This window comes from Megalops cyprinoides, chromosome 14 (assembly GCF_013368585.1).
Source record: "Megalops cyprinoides isolate fMegCyp1 chromosome 14, fMegCyp1.pri, whole genome shotgun sequence".
Lineage (NCBI taxonomy): Eukaryota > Metazoa > Chordata > Actinopteri > Elopiformes > Megalopidae > Megalops > Megalops cyprinoides.
This window is the reverse complement of record NC_050596.1, coordinates 28,803,849-28,828,443: the sequence shown is the minus strand read 5'-3', so window position 1 is coordinate 28,828,443 and position 24,595 is coordinate 28,803,849. Positions and strand designations below refer to the sequence as shown.

At 43.2% G+C, this 24,595-nt stretch overlaps 1 protein-coding gene across 1 annotated transcript; it reads left to right on the top strand.

The window, feature by feature from the left end:
- Positions 1 to 18,655: 18,655 nt before the first annotated feature.
- Positions 18,656 to 20,651, top strand: dlx2a (distal-less homeobox 2a). The gene is made up of 3 exons (XM_036545457.1): positions 18,656 to 19,180; positions 19,305 to 19,489; positions 19,871 to 20,651. The coding sequence occupies exons 1-3, from the start codon at positions 18,862 to 18,864 to the stop codon at positions 20,195 to 20,197; spliced, it is 831 nt and encodes a 276-aa protein (XP_036401350.1). The 5' UTR covers positions 18,656 to 18,861; the 3' UTR covers positions 20,198 to 20,651.
- Positions 20,652 to 24,595: the final 3,944 nt, after the last annotated feature.

Sequence of the window (24,595 nt, the reverse complement as noted above, 5' to 3'; positions counted from 1 at the left end):
TTAGATCCTCTGCTCTTGATATCTCTCCTCAGACAGAGAGAGCTGGCTTTGATGCAAAAGCAGGAAAAATTGCTTCATGGTGCCAGAGATGATACGCCTGCTCTGCTCATTCCACCTATACAGTACGTGTGAATGGAGATTAAAGACCACATGGGCTACACCGTTATCAACAAAACCTGCAAGATAAAGAATTTGGGCAGCCTCTGCTAAGCGCAGTCAGGTCTTCAGCGGTGAAATCTGCGGCTCTTGAAAAGAAAAAAAATTAAATGAAGACAAATGATCTAAATGTTTTGGCTCTGTGAGCACCCTTTATCAAAATTCTTCACGTACCAAGCATCGACTTTCAGCATTAATCAGGTGGGAAAGTGATCTGTGCACTGTGAGCCAGAGCTATGCGCCGGACACTGGGGAAGGCCTCCCCAAAAGGACTGCTGTGAAAATGCAGAGTGCGGAAATCAGCCTGACCTTCCCTTTCACATCACTCAGGTCACAGAGGGCACCTCGAGTATTTATCTGGAAATAAATAAAAAAAACTAAACATTTTTCTTGGATTTAATGTTGTTTTCCAGAGATGAAACCTACTGTAGGCTTAAAGCCCTCACAGAAGAGATTCCAGCGCTTGCTCACTGAAACTGATAAGTGCAGGGGCAAGGAGTGTGGAGAAGTACTCAGGAGCAGGGCCACTCCTGTTATACTCTTGGGCAAGGTAGCGTAAGTAACCTGAACTGCATCAGTAAATATCCGATTGCATAAATGAATAATGTAAAAAATCTATGACATGCAAGTCACCCTGGATAAGAACATTTACAAAGCAAAAGTAACATACATCTAACATAATGTAATGTAGATTTTCCCCTTGGCTATTTACTGTACCCTGTACTGGGCCACATGGCAAATACTGAGATGTCGCAGTCAATCAAACAGAAATGTAACGGCAATCACATTAAAGGTGAATGCGAGACAAAATAAGAGCCACAGGGAGAGTGTCATTATCCAGTGCATTTAAAGATCACTATCACAAAGGTATACATAGATGGTATAAGTCATTTAATGTTAAAAAAAATGTATATGTGACCTCACAGAAATCACAACAAATCTAGATTCACATGTCATGATTCTTTAACCTAAAATAGTGCACAACAGCAAGCACTGATCTCTGTGCAAAGCACCACAAAGCTCATCTCTGGCATTCAGAGCCACGTTATGTAATTAGAATTGAACCCCCACAGAAGATGCAAACACGTCCTTTATTTCAGGGAAACGGCGATGAATAATAGATGGCAATCGCACGGTGAATAATATATGAGCAGGAAAAGGCTTTGAAAGCTGACCGCGCTTCCTCGACCCTACGCCTACACCAGATGCTCTCACACACCAGGTGAATCGGGCTCCAAGCCACGGTGCGCCCCCCCCCCCCCCCTTGCTCCGATCAAGAGGTCCAGACACCGAAATCTTACAAAATCAAAGTGCGAGGTAGGCCCTGGAGTATCACAGGACCACAGCGAGGTTCAGAGCTTGTGGTTTTCCCAGGTCATGCATATGGGTTGCGGCCTTTACCGCCAGCTATCTGTTCTGCATTGCAAAACATCTTTGTGGCAGATTCTTTCTTTTCATTCATTCCTCCCTCTCCCTGTTTCACATTATATGAACCTTTTTAAAACACCATACTGAGTTAATCTTGTAAAGCTGAAATACATCCCAGGAAATCCCAGCTAATTCTATATGCAAACGAAAGTAAAGAGCACAATAAGCCGGTCTCTTTCCTGAGGTGTTCTGGGTCAGCATAGTGAAGTGGGAGTATACCCGTTTCTTTCTACAATAAAACAAACATGAAAAAATAGACCAAACGTAAATTACCTGCTGTGATTCATGGCCTCCTGTCTATTGTGAATTTAGACATAAATTATATGGAGATGCAAAGGTAGGCCAGACACTTATGGGCTTATGGGCTAAAACCAGGAGGCAGCTTTGTTTCAACAATGTTTCAAATAAAACATCAAGGGACTTTATGCTCATGATTAAACTAAGAGTTTATGTTCAGTTCAAATTCATTCCGTGTATCTGCACAGAGTGTAAGTGTTTTTAATCAGCATAAAAATGACATAAGTTTAAAAGGCACCAAAATGTAAGGATGTCCTCTGAGAATAAACACTGAAAATATGCACTGCTCATAGAAAGCAGTACATTTCAGCTTTCTAAGGACCAATGACTTAGTGTGTTCTTAGTGTACTGAACATAACATTTTTCTCTAGATTTTTCAACTTCTTGAAAATGGAGAATTAAGTTCAACATGCTCCTAACAAAACAAACTAAACTACTGTTTAGTACTTTGCAGAACCATCCTCAAAGGAAATCATCTGTGATTATATTTGTCATTCTTCATCGGCTGAATGCTACCTATTTGGAAGCAAGGGTGTGTTATGGGAAATAGTGTGCAATGTGCAGATGGAAAACATTAGTAAAACTATGATAAACAGTAACTGAGGGTGAATGTTTAATTCCCTCTGTAGAGGGCTATTAAGGTCCATCCATACAGGGCTATTAAGCACCTCACTGACCCCGCCCCTCCCTCATCCCAGGCCCCTGATTGGTCAGATCTCAGCTGGGCCCGGGAGGAGAGAGCAGCCAGACAACGCTGTCCGGACACGCAGTGCCACCTGCTTCCTGTCTGCCCTTATCAGCCTCGACACAGTGAACACAGAGCAGACCCAGCGCACCACCTGCTCCACTGTGTGTGATAAACACACAGGGCATATTACCACGGAGGATTATCTGTGTCCAGATTACAGCAGACAGGGAGCGATCCGAATGCCATCCCCAGTACACCCTACACTGCATATATGCATATATGACTGGCGCTTGATATTGATGTGACATTTTCTGGGGAAAAAAAAAAATCTCTAAGATTTTAAAACTGATCCCCAGTAAAGTACTTAGAGGGATGTGTAAAGCACACCCCAACGTATCGACACTTATGTCACAGATTTTAAAAATGATTTAAAAACGAATACAACCCAAACACCAGCCTGGGCATGAATGAAACTGACTGAGGTCTACAGGCACGGGCTATTGCTTTCCCCCCTCTGCAGTGCAAAACCATGCAGGCGTAAATTACATTACTTAAGCGTTCACATTTTCTGCATATTTTTAGTGCTGTAGTTAAACTGCAGGTGCATGAAAAAGTGCATGCTATCCTCACAGGAATTGTGATTTTAAGCAGAGTCATATTGCACAGCGTGAAAACTAGAAGAAGAATAACTTATTTGGTGGTTAGTGATGCATGGAATTACTCTTATGGTATAACGACTCACCGCAGTTACAACCTTGTGGCTGCAGCAGGCGGGTGGATACATCACAAATGCTAACGCTTGCCTTTCAAATGTTCCTGCTCTGTGGTCTCTGTGTAACCGTGTCTTTACAACCACTGACACTAAACTCAGAGCTCACACAACAGGACGCGCGTCTGAAAGAAACAAAAAGAAGGCATTCCACAATGAGGCCTACTTGGATTATATATGTCATGTTTTGAGCTCTGTCAGTCTCAGCTGTAAGTAAGCCTTCTAACGGCATTACCTACGCACTTCATCATCGTGATGCTTATTACTGGTCTGGGGAGTGCTGGGAATGATTAAAGTGCTCGGCTCTCGCCGTGGGGCTAATGGGTCTCCCAGGCAGACGGCCTACCTTTCTGTGAGTCTGCATGCGCACTGACAGAGGCCTTCACCAGACAGCGCACTGCTTTCATCTCTGAAGGCCATTACAGCAAAAACGCCCACTTTAGCAGACTCTGCTCTCCTGTGGAGGGGGGGTGGCATCCTACATTCATCCCAATTCATTACACTCTGAACACAGAGAGCACATTCGCTGTCTGCGTCAGCCCTCTCCTTCAAAATCAGAAAAAGTGGAGCTAATTGCCGGAGTTGCTAAAGCAGCCTTCCACTTGTTCTCCGTATGGTTCGCACTGACAGCCCTGACACAGCTGCTTCTGGAGGTATGCGGTCGTTTCAGCTGCCCGGTGCCCGATATGCTTGCCGACTGATGAAAACCACTTGTGTCGCGCTCGTTTGTCCTGGTGGTATCTGGCGTGAAAAGATAGTGTGAGCGCAGCTCAGCAGATGTAAGACATGCAGGATCAATCTTGCTGTCAATGCTGGAGGAGTCTGGCTGTTTGCGTGCTGTCGTTGCTGAGCCCGTCTGCATTACCCATCATGCATCATGGATTTGCTCTCCTGGGGAAACAGTCACTCGAGTAACGCGCCTGCCTGAAACACTGGCGTGCCGCGCCTTTTTGGGGGAGATTAGTGTAGTGTGTCCGGCCCCCGAACAGCTGCAGCGACATGAACCTAATACCCCCCGCACCCCGACACCCCCCAAATACTGAACGCGATGTTCAGATGAGCTGCTGGGCCAAAGAATTCCGACCCAAACATCTGTGTGAAAATCGCTTACTACCTTAATCCAACGGCATCCTGGTGATCTCCAACCCGGTCCCACAGCTTCCCTAAATCTCATTCACGGCCTTGACAGGCCGGTGTGATCACTCAACATGCAGCCTCAAATACCTTTAAACAACAAAGGTCTCTTACATGGCTATAACTGTGCAGATGAAACATTAGACAGTGTCTTCTGAACTCTGCAAGTGCCAGCCATTGACACCCCAGAGGCTCTGAAGAAGCACCTGACTGACACCAGGAACAGCAGTGGTTATTCCACTTCCAATCTAATCAATTCCTCCAATAAAGTAATTAAGACCTGAGCGGGAACAAACCCCGCGAGACACTTAGATCTTCAGTAGACTGGACCGTTTTACAGTAACTTTCCTCTAAAACGGTGAATTGCGCAAAAGCACGGAGTGACTCAGCTAATAATGTAAAGTAATGCCCTGCTGCCAGGGGACCTATTCAGTCTTGAACACAGCACGGTTAAAAGTTGTACTTAATCACAGTCCGGGGGACAGGCTTGGAATGACAAGTGTGCATCCCTCCCGAAAAGAAAGCCACTGTCCTCGTATCGCCGCCTCTTTGAGCCGGCGGCTGTGTTTGAGGCCTGCTTTAGCACGGCGGTTCCTTCAGAGGTCACCTGCAGTGCTGGGCATACGGCCGGGTGAGGGGCCGACGCCATGCCCGCTCGATGACTCAGCACCTCCATTGAGAGATTTGGTGGAATCCTGTCCACATCGCCATGACGACCTGGAACTTCATGAGTTGCTGGATGAGAGCCGGGGTTTGGCGGTGCTTGCTGGGTGCTGAGGGTGGTAAGGGGGAGCGTTGACCCTCTGTTAATATTTGATGAGGGCCTGGTGCATCCACTGGCTGAATGCATCGATTGATGTGTCATACGGTTTATGTGATCATGGACACAGCAGAGCACACAGCACATATAGAATTATGCTCATACAGCATTTCACTGCCAGGAAAGCATGACGAGGTGCTCTCACATGACACGAACTGGAAATGCCATGAAGCACTGGGAAAAAAAGGAAGAATTTTCAATTAGCTGGAAACATATCATTTTTTTACACAGACAAACCATGTTCCATTCAAAGAGTGGAAAAAGATCATTATAAGGAAACTGTGGCACATAATTTCAGCGAGACTGGTCTTAATTAATTATTTAATCATGTCTAAAAAGCATAACAGCATAGGAAGTTTCCTTGATCAGTGTTATCTTCTATACATTGGTACTAAACCACCTTGTTTTGCATTATCACAGATTTCTCTGGTTTCTAGAGATTGTACAAACATTTCCATTAATGAGTCACAAATAATCTCCTCTATGTCTTGAAGTATACTTGGGTATGTACTATCAGGGCCTGAAGACATGCTTAAGTTTTTGCCATTTTTCCAGAGCTTCACTGTCACTCATCTCAACCTCTACCCTGGTAAAGCTCTCAACAAAGTGCCTGCTGTGTGTACCTGCAAGATGTTTATTGTTACACAAAGCAAACTCCCTTCCCGTCCGCTGTAACCACCTCTCTAACTGTGATCTTCAGCGAGTGTGCCACCGACACGCAAGACCCCACTTCTGCAGGATGTGACAGACAGGACACACACAGTTCTTCTCAAGCGCCCGCCTGCTGCACCCTGTATCCTGTCCAGCATCTGCTTTTTAAAACTCCTTCTGACAGCATTCATGCCAAGCATTTGCCCTCCTCGCCTCGCAGGCTTCCTTAGTCAAACAGGGAGTCGGGACAGGAAGCCAGCCAGCTCACAGACCCCGCCTTCAGGAAGTACAGGCGTCATGCAAACATCAAGATTTAAGGGAGCTGTCCCAATAACTTAAGGGACACTCTCTGAATAACCGCCGTGTGCTTGGAGGCTTGTTTCATTAATTGCCATTCAGACCCTGCTGTGACCGGAGTGATATAAAGTTGATTGACTGCTGCATTCAGGAGAAGACACTAATGCACTGACAGCCACAGGAGTTTTGCTTCCTGCTTGGTGCAGACCACAAGCCCGTGGTCAGACCACACTGCAGAATTTAACTACCTCTGTGAGTGTCTCAAAGGTCATGTTCACTCCATTACAGGAGGGGTTATAAACCCATACTAAATAACTACATCAACAAACACAAGGAGCCACGGCAAACACACAAATCCTGCACTTCAACACAAAACACTGTGACCGTCTGCTAGCGCTACTGCTAGCTAATTCATAGTGCTACTGCTAGTTAATTCATTAAATTACATATAATCCTTAAATCAGAACAGGTGGGTTTTAAATAATGTGCTTACTGTTACAATAATTACAATAATACATTTTTACAAATTTGATTGCAACATTTACTTAGTTTCATGGCTTAGACATGGCTAAACAAAATTTTGGACATTTGGAGGGATTAAGTATTTGTAAGGATGCTGTTTTCCTGGCAACAGTGAAAGAAGAACGCATTTTCAGCCCCTGAATGTGACTCAAACTATGTGTACTTTTATGCCCTCACAGCCCTGAGGTTTGCTTTGATATTTTCCACGGGCCTGAGATGGAATTTCTCTGGGCGGCTCATTTTTGGCCGAGGCCCCGCGTTTCCGGCTCAGTGTGCTGCTCTGACCCATAATAGGCAGTGACGGAGCGGGCACGGTTGGCCCGCTCGTTTCCCCCGAAAACAAAAGGGCAGGCACGTCCCTCTCTTTGTGTGAGAGATGGCATCTTCGGGCCTGGGAAACTGGCTGGCTTCGGTTTAGAATTCCAGATTCCAAGGCCCGTTCCTGTCCCCCCGTGACAGATGGCCAGCCGAGAGACACCGAGCCTTTACGCCCTGATAATAACCACCCCCACGGAGAGGAGACAAGGACCCCATGGTGACAGCTTGGTCCCCAAACCACGCAGGCGCGGTCGTCCGTGACAAGTCATCTTTCCAGGAGGAGAGATGTCTCTATGCATGATACTCAGAATAAAAGATGATGCCTCTGAATATTTTCGCTTCAGTTTCTCTGTCTTGCCTCACAGGTTAAACCCTCTACACATTATGGGTTTAGCATGTTCCAGTCTGTGGAAGAACATGACCACTCTCACCTACACTTCATTTCAAAGATCTTTGCGCCTAGGTTTCTGTTCCTTTTTTAGGTCTCAGATTTCACATCTTCTCTTTCCTTTTTCTCTACTGAAACACAGATGCAGGAAGTTAACAGGAAGCGCTCAAGTTTAAATTCATAACTGCTACACCTACACATAGCTTGTGAATACACAACGATAGCTACATGATAATACCCTCACAATGACCTATTTATTTTATGAATGGTAATTCATAAAATAAATCATTATCAATTAGGTTGTTTGACTTGGTTTTGTTATGAACTACCATTCATAAAATAAATCACTGATAAACTTGGCAGACAGTTTTAGCAAGGGTGACGTACATACATACATTTTTTGCATGTGATCTAAGCATGTCTACCGATATTTACTGAAGCAGCTACCTTACATAAAGGTACAGCAGCACTGGAAGGAAAACTTAAAACCTTCTCTAATGACGCTCATCTTCATCACAGAAACCTCACTTCTCTGCCACAAAGGGCGACAAGGGAAACTGTTCTGCAGAGACACAAAGGAAGTGAAAGCCCTTCTTGCTGAAGCGGTTCTTCCATTTCTTAAATTAAACTCAGACACCTAAATAAAGCTCGGGATCATTTACATTCTTAACAATGGAACACATTTAACTGGTTAAATGCTCGAACCCGTGAGATTCTCGTGACGGGAGCTTCACGCTCGATGTCACACGGACAGCGGCAGTGTCAGCGCAGGGTACAGAGAGTGCCACCTGGGCTGGCGCTAAGGCTAGCCCCTCGCCTACAGTGTGTCTGATAAGGGTGCTGAGAGGAGTCCCAGGGAAAAGTCATCCCTGCAGTCAGCCTTACTGAGGAGCAGGGTGTTGGCCTCACACAGCACATACCTCCGGGGCTGGCCTGTTGATACAGGCAGTGAGTGAACTCCTGCCAGCTCCTCCCTTCACCCTCCCAGCCTACAGGCCCTCCGGCACAAGCTCTGACAAACAGCACATTTTTGTTGTCTATGACGATGGTTGCCGAGCGCTGTGGTGGTGGTGGGGGGGAGGGAGGAAAGGGGTGGGGGTGGTCCATCTTCATCACAGAAGCCTCACATGCCTGTTACTAAGGGCGACAAGAACAAACTGTTTTGCAGAAAAGCAAACAGAGGTCAAAGCCTTTTTTACCTTCTCGTGGTTATTTTTTCCTTAGTTTAAACTCATTTCAGAGTAGCATTTTTTGGGGGCATTTTAGACTCCCAAATACATCGTGGGGCTTACTGTGCAAGAGAGACACTTTAGGATGTGTTACTGTGGAACAGTGAAGATTGGGACGAGAGATCAGCGTTTTTTGTTGTGACAAGTTCTCAGATTGTGCCACCTTTGAGTGCCGACAGTCAGAAAGACAAAGTGACAAAGCGATCAGACAGAACGAAGAGTGAGTGGCAGTTTCTTTGATGAACCTTTAAGAAAATTCATAGGAAACAAAAGTGGGGCTCTGTGCCTGGGCTGAGGGTAAATGAAAGTTATCACAAAGAGCATTGATACACACACAGGAATGATAAAGATACCACCATTACAGCCCTTCCCTGTCAATCAAATGCTTGCACTCTCCAGGCTGTGTGGTTTAAAATACAAGCCTCTACAGTGTCACACCTGTAGCTAAGTGTTATAGAAGAGCAAGCAGCAAGCAGCATAAGGGCAAGTTTCTTCAGTTTGTTTATAATCAGAGGGAGGGAGCTTGAGACAGGAGTGCTGCTTTTCCAGCATGAAGTGAAAACAAAGAGGCTCAGGAAGCAGGATGTGTGAAAAAAAAAGGCCCCGAAAACTCAAACCCCGCGAGTGTCAGACCTGGTAACCGCAGCAACAGCTGGTGCTGCGATCTGGTTTGAGGTGAAGTCCTGCAAGACCCGACTTGGCGTGTCTGTTTGTCAGGGGGGAGAGGCGTGACTCACGGGAACACATAGAGGACTGAGTCAGGCTCTGCCCAGACCCCGCTCCTGCATGGGCCCGTCCACTGCCTCCAGCACCAACAGCATGGGCGCGCCACGCCCCAAAAGAGCGTCCGCAGCCGCCCCCGCGCCGTGACCGGGAGGTATTCTCACCCGCACCGTCGACCGTTGAGAGGCATTGCCTCTCCCCCCACAGAGACCACACCTTTACGGAACCACTGAGGGCTAAAGCACAAGCAAGTACAGGCACATACTGCCCCCTGTTGGAGGGCAAGAAAAACTCAACGGCTTTGTTGATGTACAGTAGCTCTTCCGAGAGCCGGCGCAGCTTATCTGACGTGAATAACTCACAGCTGGAGGGAAGGATTAACGGCAGGAGTGATGACGCAACCGCGTCGCATCACGGTGTTCAACAGGAAGCAGCAGGCGGGAACAAATGCTGGGAGCGGCTGTGTTGCAATCGCAGGGAGGAGCAGCCGCACCACGCAGGGCCAGTCATCTGCGCTGCCGGGCTACGGCTCAGCGCCGCACCTGGGGGGGACGCCTCTGGACTGAAGGACCGCGCTTATGCATCCAGGTTTGCGTGTGTGTCAGAGGTGATTCACCGCTGACCCAGGTCCTTACACTTAGTGTGCTCACTCCACCTGTGTGCTACAATGCAAGCAGCGTGGTCACATTCAGAATTACGAAGACGAAACAGGCCACACTGATGCTGGGGCTCAAGGCCGTGGAAGCCAACGCTTAGCTCATCTTCTCTTTCCCAAAGCTAGCCGGTCATAACTGTTTAAAACATTCGGCAGATTACTGTATGCAGAGACACATATGCGTTTGGATTTTTCAGACCTTTGGATCTGTAAATGAGCATTTGACAAGAAAAACCAAGTGAAAGAGTTAAGGTGGATGAGTGTGATACACACACACACACACACACACTTTCACACCAAGTGTCCTCACAAAAGAGTTCAATGAAGCACTGCGTCCACGCAGCCAAACACCCCGTCTGGGTTCATGCTTTTCAGAGAGCCTCTCTAGGTGCCCCTTTAAGAGTGCAGGCTCTTTGAATTCACCAGGCTGAAGAATCTGAGAATAGAACGCTCCAAGCCAGCTTATTTTAACTTTTAACACTGTCATCTGGAAGTTATAGACCACGCTCTCCCCTGCAACTGGCAGGTTGGCACCAGTGCAAGAGGTATCAGTGTGAACACTCTCCTCCCAGACCCAAGAGGGGTGCGGAGGAGGGTGGGGTGAGAGGTGCTCAAAAACAGCACCGCAGGGGTCAAAACAGCAACCCTTCGCCAAGGGGCACATGTGCAGGTGTGACTGTGACTGACAGAACAGCGAAATTACCACGGCACAAAGGGATCCGGAGAAATCCTCTTTCCATTCCTGTTCTCATGAAGAGTCAGATTTGTGTTTGAACCAAAACAAGGTTTTCTTGAGAGGCAAAAACACATTTTTCCCTCATCTGACCCCGTCCCGCCCAAAGAAAGGGAACCACCCTTAAAGCTGCTTTTTGACAGCGATGTCAAGGTGTGGCCGACGTGAAGGAACAGTATCCCCAGGGGCTTGCCGGCATGTTAAAGCCATGCCCCGGCAAAACTCCCCTGCAAAACTTTGCTCATGCCTCTGTTGGCCTACACGTAACCCTGCACCATGCTCCAAACACTATACCAGTAATTCAGTTCCCTGGAAATCCAATTAATCATAAGGGTGGAAATCACACGAACATCCAAACATCCTGCTCAGAGTTCTCTAATTTAACCAAATCACAATACCATTCATCCCGAACAACAAACAGCTGACTTCTTTTTAAATTTCACAAAGAGAGTTATGTGTTTAATTGTGGCCAAAATTAAAAATACGTAAGAGAGAAGAAAAGTCAGACTTGCTCCTGTTTGTTTAAGTCTGAGGACAAAGTGCACTGTGGGTACATTGTTCATAGGCACATATTTCACTGACTAACAACGGTGAGTCTGTACAATAAGACAAAGGAGGAACACCTTTCCACAGGCCACACAATAGGCACACACCCTAAACCTCACAAGGACATTTTTAGAGGTGTGGCCTTCAGTTTGCATGTCTATTTGATCCCGCTATTAAAACAGGCAAAGATCGGCCATAACCAAGAACAGAGCCGACTGCAGAACATTAGAATATCTGTAAAATGGACGCCACTAAACTCGACTGTAAGGGAGGTGCTTTAAACCAGCGTTATCATTTTCTTTGCTTTTTTATAGCATGCTGGCCTCCATGTCTATCAAAGCCATCTGTGGCTATCATTGTGAAACAGATGCATTACCTTTGAACAATTCCAGGAATTTCGCCAGCAGGTTTTGTCTTGGCAGTACTGGGCACTGAGAAAATCTTTGGTCTCTCACAATAAGTCTGCTTTCTTTCGGTTTAGTTAGATTTCCCCCTGTTTGTCCACTCAGAAATTCTGTTTACGTAACACTTCACAGCACGAGGGTCAGAGGAAAGATTAGAATAAGAATATTACTTCACTGCTTTATCATTTGTTTACCGTTCACATAAAGAAAGCAAAGAAGCAATGAAATGGATTTGAAAAAAAAAATCAGATGCTAAAATGACAAAAAATGAGCATTTCAGCATCAAGTGAATATTTGTGGATATATAAGCCTAATTACCTTAGGCTGTTTTCACCGGAGAAAAAGTCTCAAATAAATCTAGGTATAAATATATATATATATATAAATTTGCATGCATAATACCCGTTTGTACAAAAACCACTGCTCTGAATTTACCGCAAAGCTAATTTAATCACCTGCCCTGGAAAAAAATGGGATATTGAAATATATTCTGATTGATCAGTTGATTTCTGGAGCCCAACTCAGAAGGGTGGTATGAGAAAGCTGGGCCACCCCCTCTACACATAATTCACCTGTCCCCAACTGTTCTCCCAGTTTTGCATGGGTGAGACCACCTTCTTCACTTGGTCTCTGTTTTCATTCTTTACTGACACATCCACATGGGTTATGTCTGTGGAAGGATACTGTCAGAGTGGCACACTACTTGGTGCAATTCCAAACCTACAAGTCCGAACCAACAAAAACAAAAAGCAGGGCTAGCGACCATTTCCCAGGACCTACTAAATATCTGCAGCATTTACAGATGGGCGCAGCTGTCCTATCAAACAAATCTCCATTAACTACTCGTGCTTACTGAAACTCTACTCAAACCAAATCAATGATCATGCTCTGTATCTAAAAACTACTGATGCAACAAATCTCTATACTAGTAGAAATGTGTTCAGTCTTAGCAAGCGGCCAAAATGGCATTAATCCCATGGTTTTTCACTGTAGCACCAAGGGGAATTTCACTCTAAGAAGTACCGGGTTCTTTTATGTGCATGTGTGGCAGTATCATGGGAGAATCAGTGCCAAGAGAATAAGTTCCCATATAAATTTATTACCCTCTACCTTTCTCCCATTTTAAAGAGATATACTCCCAGTTACATCTATCAGTGGTAGAGTGAAGTAGTGCTGTGCACACACTGCACCAAAAAAATTGTAAATAAATCAACATTTATTTGCCATAGCAAAAATGCTAGACAAATTATTATTTTTTCCACAGTGAACAGAAAAACCCAGTGCCAGCTGGGGAAGAACTGAGAAATTACACTTAGGAAAAGGTGGTCGAGAGACTTCTGGAAACCTGGAAAAGGAAACGAATGAACTCCACGGTGTGGGTAAAAAATAAAGGAAACTGATTTTTTCTGTTCAGTCACATGGTGCAAAACCTCACTTGGAAAACTGCAGGTAACAAACATTTATGCTTCAGGACGTCATTACCAGTGACCTTGTCAAAGGACTGTGTGTGACTAGGTAACACCTGGGGCTGTGACATCCCACTATTTTGAAAACTGAATATTCTGTGGAAAAACTGAATATTTTCCTATCTCTCCCCTATGTCCCTTATGTCTTTCTCCTGCTTTCCCTGAGTTCTATTATCATTTTACAGGATGAGTTGTTTAGGCTAATATGGTCTCCAGCCAAACACAACTGCTTATCCCAACCGTGGGTACAAGGTCCATTCTCAAAAAGGAGAAGTTAATGATCTGTTAATCATTAAAGGAGAAAACCCATTGTGAGGTTACTGGTGCGTTATCAGAGTCAGCAATGATTGCCAGAAGGCAGTGAGTGTGCTGTGAAGTGAAGCTGGAAATGTGATACTGCCCAGTCCCACTTCCTGTGGCCACAGGAAGTGCCTTTTGATTGGCTGAGTTTTATTGTTGTTATCAAAGGAGTTCAGTACTAACACGTGCTTGGAGCCCTCATTGCCAGGACAGACGCTCACAGGCGCTCTCTGATTGGACCTGTCATAACAGGTGTCTTCTGATTGGACCTCTCACTTCGATTGTTGTAGCAATCCCTCTCTCCCTGGCGAATGCATGCCTTCCCGGCGCATCTGTTCTTCCACCTGTGCGTTGATTTCACACCAGGCATTCTGTGATCATCTGCCCTAACGTTCACCCGAAATAGAGTTGCTTTTAGTTGGTTTTTTTTTTCTCATTTTTGGATGGATGGTTCTGTAAGTCATCTTGCAACAGACTTTGTTAAATATTAACAGTATTTAACCTGGCACAGATCTGACTGATCCCATTGAACCCTGTGGTCCCAGTTAGGGATGGGGTCAATCCACAAAATTCAATTCAATTCAGTTCCCCCTCTCTGTACATTCCATCACTTAGATTCAAGAACTTTTTTTACAATTCTAGTCTAATTCCAATTCAAACAGGCTAAATTACAATCCAGTTCCAATTCCAGTGCTTGAAGATTCTCAAACGTACAATTCTCCACTTCATGAATGAATGCATGAATCATCCCGTGAATTTCAATCTAAATTGGAACTGACCCAAACCCTGCTCAGTCACCTTCTACATCCAGGAAGTGCTGCAGGCAATCTGTCACAATCACCTAAAAATGTGAGGGGGAAAGAGCTTTTAGCTGTTCAGCACATCAATTCCAGTCTGCATCAGACCCACATCTCACTTACTTTAAAACTAAAAAATAACACAATTTCACTTATTCATGTTCCTTTTAGTTTAACTTCTAGCTCATTTTAAATTTCAATCTGATTATTTGTAAATGACCTTGATATGTTTGCTGTGCAAAATCACATTGTATTTGCACCTCCTAATGGGTGTGGATCTGTCTGTAATGTGGCAGAGAGCTCACCTGTTTTATGGATGACACAAGGTTAACCCCACTGTGGTTGCTGTAATGGTACGACAAGTGGTGTCCATTCTGTGCAGAGAAATGCGAAAAAGAGCACTTAGTATGATCTTGCCAACAGCGCGACTACAGCCCAGCTGCAACACTACAGCTTTTTTTAATAACTAAGACGTGCTTTTAGGAGGTTTATGAAAACTACCAGTTACTAAGGAAGATGCATTTTTACTTTACCTATTTTTGATTATTTTACTTTCTACATTTTCGAACAACAGCAGGTTGTGTAATATGTACTGGGATAACTAGCGTTGAAAAAAATGTTTGAATGGCTTGATTGTCACAAGAGCGACACCTTGTGGGGTTATGTCATGCACCTAGAAAACACCAAATATAATTATTATCTAGGTTGATGGTAATTATAGTATTGTTATCTCACCATTTATAGTTGAGGCCAATTCATTAAATATGGAATTTTTTCCCATATTGTAATGCGATAGTTCCCCTTTAGCCTAGATTTGTGGGAGGAGAGTCACTAACAGTCCATAGGCCTATAGAACATTATCATTCGACTCTCTCTTTGTAAAAGCTTCCAGTTTTCAAATGTTAGCATAAAGGAGGGCACCTTTTTATTGACCCAAAACGCCATATTGCCATGGCGGTAGTCGGTGAGTGGGCGCTGAACCGCTGAATGCCAGTCGACTTCATGAACACGTCCGTGACGGAATGACGGCCTTGTCGGCCTTGTCGTCAAAGAAGCTTAACTTGCCTTAAGCCTCTAAACACGTAATAAAATAATAATTAAAAAAAAAAAAACTATTAATGTTAGGACAACACAGGGAAACTAGAAATGTTCAAACAAAATACGAAAAAACACACCAAGGAAACAAATGCTATTTACCAAGATGTAGGCTACCACCAGCAAACTTCTCATATCTTTCCTTCGTGGTTCAGGAGGCTGGTTTATGTCACATATGACGTATCTGGCCTGTAGGGCTGATATTGCAGAAGCAACGGCAAACATTGACGGTAGCCAGAGTAAGATAGAGAACTAGCTGCATTCCTCAGTGAAAAATATAGCTAAATACAACTGACGAATGTTGCCAGCGCAGCGGGCAGCTTCAGAAATGGCGTCGTGGAAGGAACGATATTACGTTACATTTACATTGCTGACGTTGCGATATTAATTCTAGTTTATCAGTCTGCTGTTTTAGGTTTCTCCTTAAAACTAGAACGCAAAAGCACAGGTAGCCTACCTGGCCGCGGCACATCAGCTTTAGTAGCCTAACGTTAGCTAGTTAAGATAGGCTACTTTAGGTGTAAACAATTAGCATAACTACAGTCAGAATTTGATTTTGGATGAACTGCGATTTCAACCAAGCATTTTCCTTGCTTATATTATTTGTGTAACTGCCCCTATCTTGGGCATAGAAACATGAACGTCCGACGATACAACTAAGCAGATTCTTTAAACGCGGTTTTACGCTTTGGTTGTCATTGACAGGTCTACCTTGGAAATCGCTCACCACATGACTACTGTTAGGTTCCCAGCTCCTGTAACCATAACAGCGGGGTCACCTCGAAAGTTCAGTGTATTTGAACTGTCAGCGCCTCGGCCAGTAACTAGCACCAGCAGTACCTAAACCGAATAGCTGACACGAGTAAGCTGTAAAATAAATACAGCCCATCTATTTGCACTTCCTTATTTTAACATCACACAAAACCATAAAGTTCTGAAAAATCATCGTCTGCATGAGATTCTGCAAAGAGCTTGTCACTCTGCGGAATAAAATCGCTTTAAGATGTTACACAAAGTCAGTACAAAACCCCGATCTTCCGTGCAAATGTCACTGGTGTTATTGGTTATTGGCTGTAAATCCGTGACACAGCTTGGAGGCTAGTTGAATGTTTTATTCCCAAGTGCATGAACTGACCTGAGAATACACGTTGGCAAGCCCAGAAAAGAACTGAATTGAATTGAAATAAAGGAAATAATGAAAGGCATCTCTTTTCTTTGGGAAACTGATTGTTGTACCTCTGTAAGCTACTGTCACACTTTTCTTCAACAGTGGACTGGACACCTCTGTAATACTGTTCATGAAACCTCTCCAAATGCACTGGTGTGGGATATGGTCAGACAGTGGAATGTAAAGATGTAATGCCGGCATCTGACGGTAATTTGTAAAACATGTTTGTGTTTTGGAAATATGCAAAAAAGAAACGTCATCAACAATGGTGGGTTCAACTGTTCTGATCGTTTGTCTTCTTGTCCTTAATGTACTGCTTAGAAAATTTCTAAATACTGGTTTGAAATGAATTTTTTTTTTAAGTTTTATGACTGAATCAGACAGAATTAGTTAATATGCTATATGCTAACACATATTGATATATTGTGTATATATGTAGGCTAATAAATTGTAGGCCTACACACAGGGTCCCATTATGACACGGATGTTTAATTTGGTGAGCAACGGAGGATGTGGTTTCCTGCACCGTAGCTTGGGAGAATGCCTAAAATTCAACCGTATGAGGGCGCTCTTGTTGCAGTTACAGCTCCAAAACTCTCGCAAGCATATTTCACCTATGTATACATTTCCGTAATCTGCACCATCATTTATCCATGTCCGATCATAAACACCACATTAAAACAATCATAATAATCATTGATCTGGAAGTATGAAGTCAAAAACCAAGATGAAAACGTTCGACTGGTTCGAATGTACAGTTGAATTAACTACAGATGAACTATAAACTACACGGAATATGTCGTTTAGGCGCAGTTCTCATTCTACCATTTCTTGTATGTTTCTTAAATCAGTTTTTCAAATTCGGGACTTGTGCGTGTGTTCTCAGTTCAGTTCATGCACTTAGGAATAAAGCATTCAGCTAGTCTCCGAGCTGTGTCACAGCCAATAACAGCGATGATACACGGAAGATCGAGGGTTTGTATTGATTTTGTGCAACATTTTACAGCGATTTTTAAATTCAGTGATAAGCTCTTTGCAGCATCTCCTGCAGATAATGGTTTTTCAGAACTTTATGGGTTTCTGTGCGTTAAAATAAAGTAAAAAAAAAAAAAAAAAGGTCCCGAAAGAGCAGGTACATCCATTCTTACTGACAATTTAGGATATATTTTCGACTTTCGGTGTTTTATATTCTTGCTTTTCATTTAAAAACCACAAAACTCATTTATTTTCAACGAAAAATACATATTATTTGACGATCTTTAGTTTAAATAAGATGTGGTCTGCAAGTATACATCTAGTTGCATGTACTATGAGAACATCAGACCCAAACAGCAGTAGCTGGCAGTGATGAAAATGTTCTGGTTTCTTGTTTTGGATTATGCTGCTGTTTTGAGGGCTGATTGGGGGGTGTGGTGGGGGTAGTGTTTCACGCGACAAAAGTCAGTTAACTTCGGGTAGGTATTCACAAACAGTAAGCACCAGCATTTCTGTGGGTTTTAATGACTATTTTGCTCACCTGTGGGTTTGAGAAGACTGGCGCCTTTTGTGATTAGTCTACGTCTGTCTGGCTGTGAGGCTCTGGTCTGTTTGGCGCCGACAGATGGCGCACCGTGACAGGAACTTTTGCAGTATTTCCAGCGTCTCTCGGGGAAAACACGATGTTGTTCTTTAAAAAGATTATGGTACAAAACAGAAACTCTTAAAGAGAAGATGCAGCATTCATAACTTCTAAGCTGACAATAAAAAATCTATAAGATGAACAAATGTCAACAATATGTAACGTAACTTTAATCCACTTCAAGCGAACGCATTTCTTACTCTTGTATGCTACGTAAACCTTCGTCATTAACTATTTTAAGCGAATGCCTTGAACAACACGGCTTAATCAGTTTAGTTTAAACTGTAGATTAAAATGAATGAATGGTTTTCCGAACACCGACAGTATATCTAACCTGCGAAACTGTTCCATAACATCTGTTCATTGGCTACTGCACACCAGCGAGTTCTGCCTCTCACGTGACACTGGATAAATGCCCGCCCGCCTGCATCCTTGGCAGCAGACAATCACTGGTCTTGGTTAGAGAAGTTGCTTCGGCTTTTTCGTTGATGGCGTGAGGATGAGACCCAACCTGCCGAACGACCTTCACCGATGAACAACGTGTTTGTTTGTTTATATTGTTTCAGCAGAAATTTAATCATTTAATAGCACTACTTTACTACATAACATTGAAGCTCACAGCAACCATTTTTAAAAAAAAAAAAAACTTTTGTAATACAATGACCGGAGTTTTTGACAGTCTTGCGACAGATATGCATTCGAACCAAATTACCTCGAACAATTATCACAGCTTGCACAAATCGCAGGAATCTCCAACTTTGCCGGTGTCGACTGCCACGGACAGCAGCTACTACAACAACCAGCAACCTGGACACTGCACTGGGTCGCCCTATGGACAGCTCGGGTCGTACCAGTACCACACAGGTGGTATGAACAATGTTCAGTACAATACCAAACCATACGACCTCGGTTTCAACACCACTTACGGCACGTACGGCTCTTACACTTCGAGTTCTTCACCAACTCCCACCGATGCAGGTAAAGAAAACGGGTCAAATAATTCTCTCTCGGTTATGACAAAATTACAGTTCTTGTCAGTTAAATTGCTAGCAGTGAGGATTGTGTGTTACGTAATTCATGTGTGTTGCCGTGTGCTTCTCAGAGAAAGAAGAGAGCGAACCCGAAATCCGAATGGTCAACGGAAAGCCAAAGAAAGTAAGGAAACCTAGAACGATTTACTCCAGCTTCCAGCTGGCCGCCCTTCAGAGACGGTTCCAAAAGACACAGTATCTGGCTTTACCCGAAAGAGCCGAGCTGGCGGCCTCATTGGGCCTGACGCAAACCCAGGTGAGAATGGCACCAGAAAACTTATAGTTACCTGAGCGTGACTGATGTGAGTGACACTGTCTCTGACTGTGGTATTTTCCATATTCCCATCTATCAGAATAAATAAATCGCTAGGCCCTTAAATATATTGAATCAAAACAAGCCCGTGTTACCGGTTAAAAAAATGTATCCATATTATCTGCGCCCTGCGCATATCACTAGAAGCCTTTAAAGGGTATTGTATTTACAGTTAGTGTGGATGACAACATCACTATGCATTTTCCCCTCTGGTTCACTTGAAGTTAGTGGCACTGAACATGGGAAATTGCGTGTGGCCCTTGGGGCAGTGTTTCTTGTGCTGCGAGCCAGTGTTTAACTATGCTCAATTCTGTGACTTTACAGGTAAAAATATGGTTTCAAAACCGCCGCTCCAAGTTCAAGAAGTTGTGGAAAAGTGGAGAAATTCCCCCGGAACAACATGTGGCTCCCAGTGAATCTCCCCCCTGCAACTCCCCACCAGCCACCGTCGCCTGGGACTTTCCTCCGAACCAGAGAATGAACAATGTAAATTCAAGCCTGGCCCAAAGCAGCAGCCCTCCCAATACGACTGCCCCTTCGTTTTTAGCAAATTATTCTTGGTACTCGTCCACGAACTCTGCAACGCATCTACAGCCTAACCCGTTATTACAGCACCATCACAGCTCCGTGAGCGCTGGACCCATATTTTAACACTGGTCGCACTTCGTCTGAGAGCACGAGTGTGAGCGAAACAAGTACCGTTGAACTCGCTTTTCCACCCGGACATCGAGTATGTACACTTTGGGGACAAAACTAAAATGTGCAGCTGCGATAAACCTGATGTACGTGCCAGTTTTCCTGCCTAAGTTTACCCAGCCGTTTGTTTAATGTGTTATTAAAAAAAAAACTGGTCTGCGAGTGGAGACGTATTCTGTAACTTGTTCTGGACGAACCAGCACATGTTAAATTATTATTATTTTTTGTATTTATTTATTTGTTTGGGGGATGCAAATATGAACAAAAAAGACCACTAATATCCAAAGGAATGAAAGACTATTTTATGCCCTGGAGTTCTCGAATGGACACCTTTCCTTGACACCTCTGCTGGTAATGTGTATTACAGCAGAATTGTATCAATAAATATGTAGCACATTTTTAAACTGTATGGTGCCTTTTGGAAATGACCTCAATTTTGTTGTCTAATATAAATGTTTTGTATGTATCTGAAATTGTTTTCATAATCTATACATTTAAGTTTTGTCTTGTATATAAGGTAAGTGGTGCATTAGAATTCGTTTGTATAGGTTTGAGAATTTGTGTTATTTTTTAAACCACAATATATTACCCTCTTCTATCCCCCTTTCTTTTTTTGTGAAGCTTTTCATCTTGTGTTAAATTTTAGGAGTTAACGCGTGTAGAACGGTGAGCTGCTGATTGTACAATACTCATTCTCATGTATAGCATTTTTAGAGAAATATTGTCTTTATTTATTATGAAATCGACATTTGCAGTGTTGCCTTCATATAAGTCAGAAATTATTTAAATAAAACCCTGTTGTATTGTGAGGACAGACATGATTTCAGCCTAAAAATATTTTGCTGGGACGGGAATTATTGCCACGGTTATGCTTTAAAGCCTATCTGATAGCTGTTCAATAACATATCGTCATATCGTTTTAACAGTATTTCACGTGTTTAAAAAATCTTAACAGACCAACGATCTTGAACATCTCGACTGTACTTGAAGGCGTTTGTTTCTGCTAATAAATCAGCGAAGAAGTCTGACTGCAGACTCATCCCCGCCTTCCCTCGCACTGGCGCCAGCTGAATTTCTTTCAATATCCCGTGCAGACGGAACTCTTCGGGAAGCTGACCGAAGCCATTTTGTACGCCTTAAAATATTTTAGCATAAACAACACAACACTTACATTTTTGAATAGCAAAAAAAATGCCAAGGAAAAACATGTTTGTTTATAAATGTGTTATTGGCTTGAAAATGATCTGGTAAAGGAACTGACTTATTTGAGTCTGCGGCCACGATTCGCTTTTGTGTTGTTTAAGCCATCGTTAGCCATGTTTCTAGACAGGTATTCGTGTGTTTAATACACGCGTTAAGAGGAGATATTGCTTTCCTGAGGAAAGGTTCGGAGTTTCTGATGCAGACAAGATGATTAACAGAGCCGGGACCTAATGCCTGGGGCGCAGAAGGAGACGGAGTAGTTGAAGGCACGCAACACGCCTTGGCATGCGAGAGAGGAGACGAGGGCGTTTGGCTGGGCTCAGACTTTCAGACTCTCTGGAGTCGCAGCGCCTCTCCCCACATTTTTTTATTAACTCCACTCAGCCAAAAAAAAAAAAACTAGACTAAAAAACCGCCCCAAGCAAACCAGCATGGAAACATTTCTCACAACTTCCAGTTTGCTCGCGTTGCATAAGGCCTCTGTGATCGCTGTTTTCGTACAGGTCTCTCGGCTAACGAAGTTTTGCCCCAAATATGTTCGATGAAAATGTAAATAGTCCGTAGGAAGTAGCTCTAAGTTTCTGACAACAATTTAATTTTACTGCGTGTATTTCCTGCGTCAAACGGAGACGAGAGAAAAGACGTTCCTGGTTTGACAAAAATGTATGACATTCATTACCATAAAATACTGAATATTTGCAACAAAGAAAATACACGGATGCTACATGGGCGCAATGAGCGCGTTTGTGAAATGTTGCATATTTATGTGGTTTTTCGACTAATTTTGGAAGGTTTACACTGAATTCTAAAAGTGCACATGTAATTTTCTGACTGTACAGATGGGATTCCCGATATTGTGACTACGTGTGGTTTTATTCTACAGTAGTCTGAAAATAATGTCACGACATACAAAAACGAATGAACGCTGGAAAGATTACCCACGACTCGAAATTCCACAAGATTAGTTTCTCCGACACACACACACATTTCATTTATAATTCTATTACAAGCTGTGCCTATATGTATGCCGCAGGCAACGTGTCATTTTACTTTTAAATTTAAATAGTCCGCTTAATGTATTCCATTCACTAAATTTAACGCGCGGGAAAGTGGCCATACAGCGAGGTTTGTTCCTCTGTGCCGGTCTTTTTCCCCCACTCTCTTCGCCTGAGTGATCAGAAGCTATAAAGAAGAGGGATCATTTCGCATGATAAAGATGTACTTTGTCAGTGATTGCCACATTACAAGATGTAACATTCCTCCCTAAGGCTGTCGTGGTCCTGATCTCAATATGCGGACTCGTTCGGGATGCTGCGATGTGAAATACGCCGCGGAGTCACAAAACAATATGAAAAATGCCAAGTATTAAACTAGATTAATTGTGTGCATAGCTTGAACTCCAGGGCGTCGGACCGATTGTGCTCCAGCGCGGCGTCTCTGTCCTCGCTATTCACAGGCGTTTAAAATACATGCATGCGTAATGTTGCTGCAGCCGCGGTTTTAATGAAACGAGTTCAGCTCTGGCAGTTTCCCTGGAGACATTTGCAGGGAATGCGGAATTTTATATGCGAACAAGAATCTAAGTTAAAAGCCTATTCAAAAGGCGTGTGCCTGCGCTTGGTATTCCTGAAACGGGTCCCAGATGCCGAGACTGCTCAAACTGCCAAACTGTCGTTGCACCACGTTTGTTTTTTCAAAGCAACATATAATCCACAGAAACACAGTTGCACTTTTTACGCATCAGTGATTTCTGCGTGCTCCTCTACGCGTAACAAGCAATTGATTAATTAAATAATAAAAAAAACCCTAAACAATTAATCATGTCAAATATATCAAGCATGAATCAAGCCCAAGGCTGTACAAAACCGGTAGGTAGTCTGTGCACTCAAAAAATGCGTAAAATACCAAATTAATATAAGAGTTTGATTAATCTGGGTTAGGGTTCGATCTGTCTGCATGTTTCCCCTTGACAGATTAGCGGTGATGTGGCTTTAGACACTTCCGGAATCCTGTAGACAACTTGAAAAATGCCATACCCCTTTCGCTAATTTATACCGTGATCTGTAATTTTATCCACATTTGCTCTAGTTTGAGCATTCTGGCTTTCCGATCTGAAAGCCTGCAATTACTATATAATTCTTGGCAATTTTAGATGTCCTAATATGGACTGTAATTTTGCACAAGACAATTTCCAGCTATTTCAAGCATCAACATTGTCAAAGTTGTATGTACATAATAAATGGGAATATCAATGCATAGTTTTTAGCATAACATCTTGACTCCTCGATAATTATATCCGTTTGGAGCCTACGCAGAATTAGCCTGAATTGCACGGTAACTGCTGCTTTAAATTTTAAAAAATTACTCATAATTTTCCCAAAGATTACCAAGATCTCGAGTGCACAATGTCATCAGCGTAATGAAGAGTAAACATTTATGCTAATAATCTGCAATTTTTTCCATCAGCTATAAAGCGAGCCAATATAGCTGAAATGTTCAGTCATATTGTGAACAGTGCTGTTCTAACACTTAGCGCTGCATGGGAAACAGTTTGTGGGAATCAAGCGCTCTGACCTACTACGTTTCGGAGTATTATTTTTCTTAAACTTCCTCAGAAAACACAGTGTATGTCTCAGTCCCAACTAGGAGAAAGTCTTCGGTTGATTAATAGAGATTAAGGTAAGAATAGAGTTTCCTACTTTATCTGCAATGAAACACAACTGACCTGCTTTAGGTTAGTGCTACTTATTTATTGGTGGGTGTGCCAGGGTGGAGATTGATTATGTATGCAATAATTCCTTACTCAGTCCATTTTGAGATGTATCCGGTTCTAATAATTAAGCGATAAAACATGTTACTCAAAATGAGGGCAAAATCAGCCGTTTTAAGAGACAGGTATGTTGAATATTTCGGTATGTGGGACTTTATAGGGGATTATGAACAATATCGTATATTCGCATTTATTAGCTTTAATTTTATCTGTCGGTAAATAATTGTGGTCTGACACGAAAAAATGACGAGTAAATACTTACAGATCCCTATTTTCAAAGCATTATATACACATTTTTATCAGGTCAGGCAATTTACAACTGAGATTTTTATATTAGAACCGGGGATATGTAAGCGTCAACTTAGAGTATTAAGAATTAT

What these genes read in the sequence shown, in the direction of transcription:
- dlx2a (XM_036545457.1), top strand. Translation starts at nt 18,862, where the DNA reads ATGACCGGAGTTTTTGACAGTCTTGCGACAGATATGCATTCGAACCAA. An exon ending in ACCAACTCCCACCGATGCAG is followed by an intron (nt 19,181 to 19,304) that starts GTAAAGAAAACG and finishes TGTGCTTCTCAG; the next exon opens with AGAAAGAAGAGAGCGAACCC. An exon ending in TGGGCCTGACGCAAACCCAG is followed by an intron (nt 19,490 to 19,870) that starts GTGAGAATGGCA and finishes GTGACTTTACAG; the next exon opens with GTAAAAATATGGTTTCAAAA.